General features: G+C 64.2%; 1 protein-coding gene across 1 annotated transcript in view; it reads left to right on the forward strand.

Moving 5' to 3' along the window:
• The window catches only part of Muc5b (mucin 5B, oligomeric mucus/gel-forming), a 46,526-nt gene that overhangs the window by 5,023 nt on the left and 31,971 nt on the right, over positions 1 to 9,532 (forward strand). Inside the window, exons 10-32 of the mRNA XM_033764042.1 lie at positions 2 to 67; positions 296 to 413; positions 488 to 626; positions 769 to 879; positions 1,024 to 1,093; positions 1,329 to 1,466; positions 1,685 to 1,849; positions 1,981 to 2,075; positions 2,725 to 2,851; positions 3,005 to 3,260; positions 3,775 to 3,830; positions 3,945 to 4,045; positions 4,303 to 4,454; positions 4,563 to 4,701; positions 4,781 to 4,894; positions 5,465 to 5,644; positions 5,900 to 6,139; positions 7,361 to 7,517; positions 7,800 to 7,928; positions 8,041 to 8,185; positions 8,269 to 8,312; positions 8,386 to 8,583; positions 8,878 to 9,527. Of these exons, the coding sequence (XP_033619933.1) occupies positions 2 to 67; positions 296 to 413; positions 488 to 626; positions 769 to 879; positions 1,024 to 1,093; positions 1,329 to 1,466; positions 1,685 to 1,849; positions 1,981 to 2,075; positions 2,725 to 2,851; positions 3,005 to 3,260; positions 3,775 to 3,830; positions 3,945 to 4,045; positions 4,303 to 4,454; positions 4,563 to 4,701; positions 4,781 to 4,894; positions 5,465 to 5,644; positions 5,900 to 6,139; positions 7,361 to 7,517; positions 7,800 to 7,928; positions 8,041 to 8,185; positions 8,269 to 8,312; positions 8,386 to 8,583; positions 8,878 to 9,527 (3,590 nt within the window). The remainder of the gene's footprint in view (position 1; positions 68 to 295; positions 414 to 487; positions 627 to 768; positions 880 to 1,023; positions 1,094 to 1,328; positions 1,467 to 1,684; positions 1,850 to 1,980; positions 2,076 to 2,724; positions 2,852 to 3,004; positions 3,261 to 3,774; positions 3,831 to 3,944; positions 4,046 to 4,302; positions 4,455 to 4,562; positions 4,702 to 4,780; positions 4,895 to 5,464; positions 5,645 to 5,899; positions 6,140 to 7,360; positions 7,518 to 7,799; positions 7,929 to 8,040; positions 8,186 to 8,268; positions 8,313 to 8,385; positions 8,584 to 8,877; positions 9,528 to 9,532) is intronic.

Here is a 9,532-nt window from a genome sequence, read left to right on the forward strand (position 1 = left end):
CCTGCTCCAACCCAGCGCTCCGAACTGTGCGAGGATCACTGCGTGGATGGCTGTTTCTGCCCCCCAGGCAGGCCCTGTGCCCCAGGAGGGGGTGGTGGGCCCTGTCCGGAGTCCCACCCAAGGGTCCAGGGTGGGTGGACACTGACCGTGAAGAAGCAGAGGTCTGTGGGTCTGAGAGGGACTCAGTAGGTGAGGTCTTGCCTCGCTGGGGTGTCTTCAGCTGAGGCCTGTGTGCTGGGCTGGTGGCCTGGCCTGTGCCCAGGTCCTCACCATGCTCCTGCCTGCTCCTGCTTAGGCACGGTGCTGGACGACATCACACACGCCGGCTGTGTGCCCCTGTCTCGGTGCTCCTGCACCCACGCCGGCCGCACCTTCGCCCCTGGGACCTCCTTCACCACCAGCTGCAGCTCCTGGTAGGGCCAGACCTCATGGGCTGCATGGGTGGGACGCCTGTGCCCACACCCCTCTCGCTCATGGTCTCCTGCAGCACCTGCACTGGGGGGCTGTGGCAGTGCCAGGAGCAGCCATGCCCGGGTACCTGCTCTGTGCGAGGAGGGTCCCACATCTCCACCTATGATGAGAAGCTCTATGACGTGCATGGCGACTGCAGCTATGTCCTGTCCAAGGTAAGGCCCCTTCTGCCCTGGCACGGTCTGCAGTGGCCATTGGGATGGCCCTGTGTGGAGAGGGAAGCCCAAACCCACAGACTGGCCACCCTGGGGCTGCATCCGCCCTGCGCTGGGCCCACCACTCCGGGTGTCCTAACAGAGATGCACGGACAGCTCCTTCACCGTGCTGGCCGAGCTGCGGAAGTGCGGCCTGACCGACACGGAGAACTGCCTCAAAGCGGTGACGCTCAGCCTCAACGGCGGGAACACGGTGAGCGCCCTGGCATTATGCTGCAGGGCTGGGAGAGACGGAGGTGGAGCCCAGGGCCAAGGGCAGCCCCTACCCCGGGACAGTCCCCGCTACCCTCCCAAGTGGACAGTGAGCACTGACCCTAGCCCGCCCCTCTGTTCCCAGGCCATCCGCATCCAGGCCAGTGGCACTGTGTTCATGAACTCCATCTACACCCAGCTGCCCATGTCGGCAGGTATGTGGCTCCCGCCAGCTGAGGCAGGCACCTCCAGGACAGCCAGGCTGGGTCCAACTGGGTCCCTGGCGAGTGCTTGGTGGTCTCAGGCTGGCTGGTTCACTGAGAAGTGGGGTGATGGGGTCCCACCCCTGGTTGCCAGGGGACCCATCTGGGGTGTGCTCACTCACCCAGGCTTGCTCGGGGCTGGTGGGGCAACTGCTGGTCCTCTGCAACCCTGTGTCCTCATCCACAGCCAACATCACCGTCTTCAAGCCCTCATCCTTCTTCATCCTGGTGCAGACGGGGCTTGGCCTGCAGCTGCAGGTGCAACTGGTGCCCCTCATGCAGGTGTATGTTGCCCTGGACCCCTCGCACCACGGCCAGATGTGCGGTGAGGCCTGCTGGCTCTGGGACGGGGTGGGGTGTGAGGGATAGACAGGGTTGGGAAGGCCCAGGGCAGAGGATGTGGAGAGGTGGCCGGACCAGGCAGAGGGATCTGGCTCACCTGGGATGGCTCTGGAGCAGACCTGGTTGGTCCCGGGTGGTGCCAGAATGGGCGGCAGACCCAGGCACAGCAGCCAGGCAGGCTGATGCACTGTCCCGGCCCAGGCCTGTGCGGGAACTTCAACCAGAACCAGGCTGATGACTTCACGGCCCTGAGCGGGGTGGTAGAGGCCACAGGCGCCGCTTTTGCCAACACCTGGAAGACCCAGGCCTCCTGCCCCAATGCCAGGAACAGCTTTGAGGATCCCTGCTCGCTCAGCGTGGAGAACGGTACCTCTCCCCCAGGGCCAGGGCTAGGGAGGGAGCAGATCCCAGCATGGTGGACACATTGCGCACTCCGACTCCTGAGGAGGCCTGGCAGTGCAAGGGCAGGAGGGCAGCGCTGTGTCTCCCTCCTGCAGAGAAGTACGCCCAGCACTGGTGCTCGCTGCTGACGGACCCCACCGGAGCCTTCTCTGCCTGCCATTCCTCTGTGAACCCCGAGCCCTTCCACTCGGTGAGGGCCCAGCCTATGGGACACGTGGGGACCCTCAGAGTTTGACCGTGGATACGAGGCACCTGGGAAGGCCCTTCCTGCCCTGGCCACCTGTGTGCGTCCCAGTGTCCCCTCTGCGAGGACACGGCTCGCTGAACCTGGCTGTCGCACGGCCTCCTTTCTCCTCAGCTCCTTCTGTGAGACCCATTTCCCATGAGCCCCCACCCTTGGCCCTGGGGCAACCCCCAAGGCTTCATAGGGACAATTCAACCAGAGGGTGGCTTGGGACCACGATCCTGGAAGCCAAAGCCCTGAGTGCCCCCAACCCCCGCTAGGGTCCCCAGAAAAAGACCCCAGCTCACCTCCAGGCAGCTCCTGCCTCTGACCCCTCCCCGCCCCTCTGCACCCCGCATGCAGCCAGAGCTCTGTCTTCTCTGTCCTGTGGGACCCTCTCTGACCTGGCTTCTCTGTCTTCCCACTCCCGGCTGCTCCACTGGGTCCCTGTCCCACCACTGCCCCTGCCCTCTCCTGGGCCTCAGACCCCAGTGTCCTCACCAGCAAGCTGAGCCACCAGGGCCAGCCTCCCGTTGTTTTCCGTTTCTGGAGGGGATGGGATGGGACAGGCAGTGCTGGGAAGTGGCCGGGTCTCTGACGCGTCGCCGGCCCCCAGAACTGCGTGTTCGACACGTGCAACTGCGAGAGGAGTGAGGACTGCCTGTGCGCCGCGCTGTCCTCCTACGTGCACGCCTGCGCCGCCAAGGGTGTGCTGCTCCGCGGCTGGCGGGACGGCGTCTGCAGTGAGTGCCCGTGGGCTGGGCTGGGTGGGCATCCAGGTGGGTGAGGACTCCAGGGGCTCTGTGGGCAGCAGTGGTGGCGCTCTGCAGCCTGGACTCAGAGCCCTGCGGCCGTGCAGTCAGGGCCACACCACGCTCCGTTCCCCACCCCCGCAGCCAAGTACACGAGCAGCTGCCCCAAGTCCCAGAGCTACGCGTACGTGGTGGACACCTGCCAGCCCACCTGCCGCGGCCTGAGCGAGGCCGACGTCACCTGCGGCGTGTCCTTCGTGCCCGTGGATGGCTGCACCTGCCCCGTAGGCACCTTCCTGGATGAGGCGGGCGCCTGTGTGCCGGCCCACGAGTGCCCCTGCTACTTGCGCGGCAGCGTGGTGGCGCCCGGGGAGGTCGTGCAGGATGATGGTGTGGTGTGGTAAGGAGGCCCTGGGCTCCAGGCCACCTTCCTCCTGGCCTGCTCCCAGCCAGTGGGGTCTCTGGGGCAGATCTTCTGCAGCAGAGGTTTCTGTGGCCCTGCCCCCCATCTCCCTTGGAGGATCCAGTCCGTGGCAGGTGACAGAACATGGCTGGCAAACTGCTCACCCCATTCAGGAAACAGAAGGAGGGACTAGGGAGGGGCCGGGGCCCCAAATCCTCTGAAGGCCTGCCCCAGGACTACTTCCTCCGTGGACCCCCTCCTAACAGTCCCTCTGACAGCACCCCAGCAAGGCCCAAGCCCTCAGCACTTGGTCTTTGGGGGCTGCTCCAGCTCCCCAGTACAGACTGAGCTGAGGGTCAGAGCCCCTGCCCCTGGCACCCGTCTTCTGCCATCCAGCACCTTTCCAGACTGGGCTGGCACAGAGACCTCAGCAGCGGCATGGTCCTGGCCCGCTGAGGGGAGGTGGGTGAGGATTATGGGGACACTGCATGCGGTGGGCCTTCTCTCACAGCTCGTGTGCCAGTGGGAAGCTGAGCTGCCTGGGAGCCCTGCTGCAGAGAAGCCCAGGTAGCACCCACTCGCCCAGGCATGGTGAGGGAGGCAGGGTACTGGGGACTCGGTGCAGGCTGACCCTGGGGGGATCGGGTCATCTCCACCCGGATTCACGTGCTCTGTCCCCAGGCTGTGCGGCGCCCATGGTGTACCTGAACTGCAGCAACGCCTCGGCTGGCGCCCCTGGGGCTGAGTGCCTCCGAAGCTGCCACACACTGGATGTGGAATGCGTGAGTCCCAGGCACAGGCACAGGCACAGGGCAGCCCCAGTCCCTGGCCCAGGGAGGGCAGAGGGTGGACTCTGAGCTCCTGGGCCCCGGGGTCCCTGTGCTGCTGGAGGCAGTGACTGTGGCCCCAGTGCTTCTTGCCTGCGTGGACTCCGCCTGGCAGCCCCAGGGTGGGTAGTGTCCACTGGCTTGGGGTCTGGGAGCCCGGGGGGACCGGTGAACAGGCCATGCTCCCAGCCCTGACAAGCTGTGCCCCACAGTTCAGCACGCACTGTGTCTCGGGCTGCGTGTGCCCCCCGGGGCTGGTGTCCGATGGGCGCGGGGGCTGTGTGGCCGAGGAGGACTGTCCCTGCGTACACAACGAGGCCAGCTACCGGCCTGGAGAGACCATCCACGTCAGCTGCAACACCTGGTGTGTCTCAGGCCTCCGGGAGGCACCACAGTGGTGGGGCCAGTCCTCGACCTCACGTGACAGGTGGCACAGGGGTCTCGGAAAGTGACCGTGACAATCTCCCCCTAGCACCTGCAGGAACCGCCGCTGGGAGTGCAGCAGCCAGCCCTGCCTGGGCACCTGCGTGGCCTATGGGGACGGCCACTTCATCACCTTTGACGGCGAGCGCTACAGCTTCGAAGGGAGCTGCGAGTACACGCTGGCCCAGGTAGGTGGCCCCTCACACAGCCCCAGCTCAGGCTGGCTGCTTGGCCTGCGACAGCATCACCTCATCTCGTCCTGCTCAGGACTACTGCAGGGGCGACAACAGCACCAAGGGGACCTTCCGCATCATTACCGAGAACATCCCCTGTGGAACCACCGGGACCACCTGCTCCAAGGCCATCAAGATCTTTGTGGAGGTGGGACACGCGGCCATGGGGAGCATTTCCCGGCCCCAGCCACAGAGGGCTCCATGAGGAGTAGCCAAGCCTGGGTCACAGTCCCGGGGCCCGGTGACCAGCACCCTGGCAGATTCAGTCAGCCTTGGCCACACCCCTCCACCCCCACTTGTCTCCTCCCGGCTGCCTCCCTGTGTGGGACTCGCTCCCTGTCATTGATGTTAAGGCCTCCTGTGTCATTTAGGATGGCCCCACCCTCTCATCTGCAAAGACACTTTTCTCTGGGTCGCATTCTCAGGTCCCGGGGCTTAGCTGAGACCCCCGAGCCATGGTCCCCCTCACCACACTCAGGGCACTCACATCCAGCCAGGGGAGGCAGAAGCAGGGCAGCTGGCTGGGGCTGCCTCTGCAGATGGCTGGGCGGGGTGAGCACATCTGGGGCCTCCCCTGCAGGGCCCTGTACTCCCAGCACATCCCACCCACCTCTGGCCACACCCCTCACACCACCGGCCTTGGGCCTCTGGGAGTCCCTGCCAGGCTTGGCATCTTGGGCCTCTAGCTCCTCCAGCTCCTGTGTACCTCGGTCCACAGAGCTACGAGCTGATCCTCCATGAAGGGGGCTTCAAGGTGGTGGAAAGGGGGCAGAGCGGCGACCTGCCCTACAAGGTCCGCTACATGGGTGTCTTCCTGGTCATTGAGACCCGCAGCGGGATGGCGGTGTCCTGGGACCGGAAGACCAGTGTGTTCATCCGGCTGCCGCAGAGTTACAAGGTGAGCCCTGCCAGGGGACCCTGCTCTGTCCTCACTCGGAAGAGCTCTGGCGAACAGCCACACTCACGTCAGTGTCTGAGAGCAGGTGTTGGGCCTGCACTGCCAAGGGAAACATTGGAGCGCTGCATAGCGAGCCAGTTTTCTGTTGACCTCTCCATGGCAGAGGGCTCTCTGAGGGCAGGAGCTCCCAGATGCTGCCCTGCAGGCTCTGTATCACCATCCAACTGCCACACTCCACGTCTCCCTCCCCTTCAGGGCAGGGTCTGCGGCCTGTGCGGGAACTTCGATGGCAACGCCATCAATGACCTGACCACGCGCAGCCAGGCTGTGGTGAGCGACGCACTGGAGTTCGGGAACAGCTGGAAGTTCTCCCCCACCTGCCCAGATGCCCCAGCACCCAAGGACCCCTGCATGGCCAACCCGTACCGCAAAGGCTGGGCCCAGAGGCAGTGCAGCATCATCAACAGCGCCACCTTCGCTGCCTGCCGCGCCCAGGTGGGGCCCAGAAAGGCCCAGGGCTCCAATTTGGCAGGCAGAGCCAGGGGTATTGGCAGGTGCCTCCTGCTCTGGGGGAGCGGGGTCTGGGCCTCCCACCAGGCAGGTGCTTGTGACCCCTGTCCCTGGCACAGAGCTGACCTAATGACCCTACAGCCTAGACAGGAAGTTGGCAGGGTTCCCAGGAGAAGTGACTGGCCTGCAGGAGAGGCTTCCGAAAGCCATATCCTGCACCTCAGCAAAGACTCAAGGGCCCACTCAGGGACAGGCTTCCTGGATCAGGACCTCAGCAGTGATGAGGGGGACTCCAACACGGGTGCCTTTGGTGCTCGGCTCCTTTGCCTGTGCTGTGAGCCCATCCCTCTCTGCACTTGTCTCTTGCAGCAGGTGACAGACACCCCTGGCCACTCTCATCACTGTTTGAAAAGGTCCCTCATGGCCTGACAGTTGGCCTCGGCTTCAGAGGTCACTGTGTGGAAGTGAGAAGGGAGTGCCCTCCACGCCCTGCCACCCAGAAACAGCCTGGGCGGGACAGGCAGGTGGCCACTTGTGTTGGGGCTGTGTGGGGTCTGGAAGCTGGCTCCCAGCACTGCCACCAGGATGCCCACCAGGCCTGTGGTGGGTGTGTTCTAGGGCGAGCTTGCTGCTGTGAACAGGGACAGCCCCTGCAGGGAGATCACCTTCAGAAGCAAGGCTTGGATGCTGGGGAGGGGCCTTACACAGGGGCAATGAGCCAGGGGTATTGGCAGCAAAGGAGGACTTAGCCAGCAGGAAGGCAGAGTGGGACAGTGACTAGCACGCAGAAGCAGAGTGGGTCAGGCACACAGCAGAGGGGACCATGGTGCAGTGACTGGGCTGATGATGGCCTGTATGCTACACAATAAGATTTGGTGATAAAAGAATCCCAGGAAAGGTAAAGGTTCACAGGTGAACATGTGTTCAGGTAGACAGGTGAGCAGGCGGGTGGGTAGATGGGTGGCAGGTGGAAGGGCAGGTGAACAGGCAGACAGGTGGGCAGGACAAGGACCCCAGGGCCCTGGAGAGGCAGTGCTGGGGGCAGCTCCTTCTCAGGGCGCTCTGAGGCACCTACTGCCCTGGGGTCAGGGATCACCGACTGCCAGTGTGGGCTTGGCCTGCAACTGCTTCAGGGGTCACTCAGGCCCGGTGACCCTGTCTGGGTGGACACTGCTGCCTCCCTGAGCCACACCTCTGCCCCCACAGGTCGACTCCACCAAGTACTATGAGGCCTGTGTGCGTGACGCGTGTGCCTGCGACACGGGGGGCGACTGTGAGTGCTTCTGCACTGCCGTGGCCGCTTACGCCCAGGCTTGCCACGACGTGGGTGTGTGTGTGTCCTGGAGGACGCCTGACATCTGTCGTAAGTGGGGCTCTGTCCATGGTGCTGCAGGGCAGGGTGCCCACAGTCTGACACTAGATGTGTGCCTGCAGGAGTGTGTGCCATCCACATGCGGGTGTAGACCTGTGTAATCTGGGGGCAATTCCCAGATGAGGGGCCTCATGGGGGTACCTGGACAGTGGGTGCCCAAGGGTGGGCGGCCGAGTGTGTGGGCCCTGAGATCAGGCTGGGGCACGGAACCAGAGTAACAGTGGGTGAGGGGGCCTGGCAGGTGCCCCCTGAGCCTCTGCCTTCTGTGCCCAGCACTGTTCTGTGACTACTACAATCCCCCTGGGGAGTGTGAGTGGCATTACGAGCCCTGCGGGGCGCCCTGCCTGCGCACCTGCCGGAACCCCAGTGGCCGCTGCCTGGTCGACCTGCCCGGCCTGGAAGGTGAGGGTGCGCCCTGGGAGGTGTCCCACTGTCGGGCAGGGAGGATGTCCCTGAACACCCCTGTCCCATCCCGAGAGGGCTGAAGACCCAGTGAGCCCCGACCCCACCCCAGGCTGCTACCCTAAGTGCCCGCCTAGCCAGCCCTTCTTCAGTGAGGACCAAATGAAGTGTGTGGCCCAGTGCGGCTGCTACAGTGAAGATGGAAACTACTATGACATTGGAGCGCAGGTCCCCACAGCTGAGAACTGCCAGCGCTGGTGAGGGCAAGGCGGTGCGGGGCGGTGGGGCAGTGCAGGGTGGGGCGGGACACTGCAGGCCCTCACTGTCCTCTCCTCTTTAGCCGCTGCACCCCACATGGTCTGCTGTGCACTCACAGCCTGGAGGGTAAGGAGGGGCAGGGGGTGGGGCTGGGGCTGGTCTGGGAGGCCCTGGGTGAGCTGGTCCCTGCTGTCCCCAGCCTGCACGTGCACCTATGAGGACCAGACCTACAGCTACGGAGATGTCATCTACAACACCACTGATGGCCTCGGTGCCTGCTTAATGGCCATCTGCGGAGACAATGGGACCCTAATCCGCAGGGCCGTGCAGTGTCCCGGGATCCTGTCCACCACACCGTTCACCTTCACCACCACCTCCACCATCCTCCCCACCTCAGGTAGGCAGTCACACCCCCTGGGGAGGTGTTCCTTGTCTGGGAAAAAGGATGGCACTGTAGGCACTTGGTGCTGCTGCCTGGGTTCATCTGGCATCTGTCTGCTCCCTGGGCAGTTGCCTATCTAGGGATCCCCCAGTACAGTGACTGGGGATGCTGCCTCTTCATCTAGCTGTGCTCTGCACACTGCAGCCAGGCCCTGTGCTTCAGTCAGAAACAGCCCCAATCAAGCCTCGGCCAGCTCTGGGGTGAGGCAGGGGCCCATGAAGGCTGAGTGGTTTCTACTACCCTATGCAGGCTCTGAACCCACTGCCTCCACCGTGTGTGTCCGGAAGGTCTGCCGCTGGTCCCCCTGGCTTGATGGGGCTCGACCAGAGCCTGGCATGGGAGGTGGGGACTTCGAGATGCTCACCATCCTGAGGGAACAGGGGTACCCACTGTGCCTGGCACCTGCCGCCCTCGAGTGCCGTGCGGAGAAGTTCCCAGGGTTGCCCCTGCAGGAGCTGGGCCAGAAGGTGGACTGTGACCCAGCCCGGGGACTGGTGTGCTTCAACAGTGAGCAGAACCCCCCACTCTGCCACAACTACGAGATGCGGGTCCTGTGCTGTGACCCTGTGCCCTGCGGCTCCTCCCCAGCCCCCACCACCTACACAACCACTCTTACCACTGCCAGGTCCCTGTCCAGCCCCTCGCTGTCCTACTCCACCAGGGGGGTCTCCACATATACAGCACTCAGCTCTCTGACCACAGAGCTCAGCTTGAACACAAAGTCTGGCTCATTAGCCACGCCGAATACTGGTGGGGTCAGCAGCACCCTGGCCCCCAGTACCTCAACCTGCCAGCCCAAGTGCCAGTGGACAGAGTGGTTTGACGTGGACTATCCCAAATCTGAGAGGGCTGGGGGTGACATGGAGACCTACGACAACATCAGGGCTGCAGGGGGCATCCTCTG

Source organism: Fukomys damarensis, unplaced genomic scaffold (assembly GCF_012274545.1).
Source record: "Fukomys damarensis isolate Sample0158 unplaced genomic scaffold, DMR_v1.0_HiC HiC_scaffold_16, whole genome shotgun sequence".
In the NCBI taxonomy this organism is placed as follows: domain Eukaryota; kingdom Metazoa; phylum Chordata; class Mammalia; order Rodentia; family Bathyergidae; genus Fukomys; species Fukomys damarensis.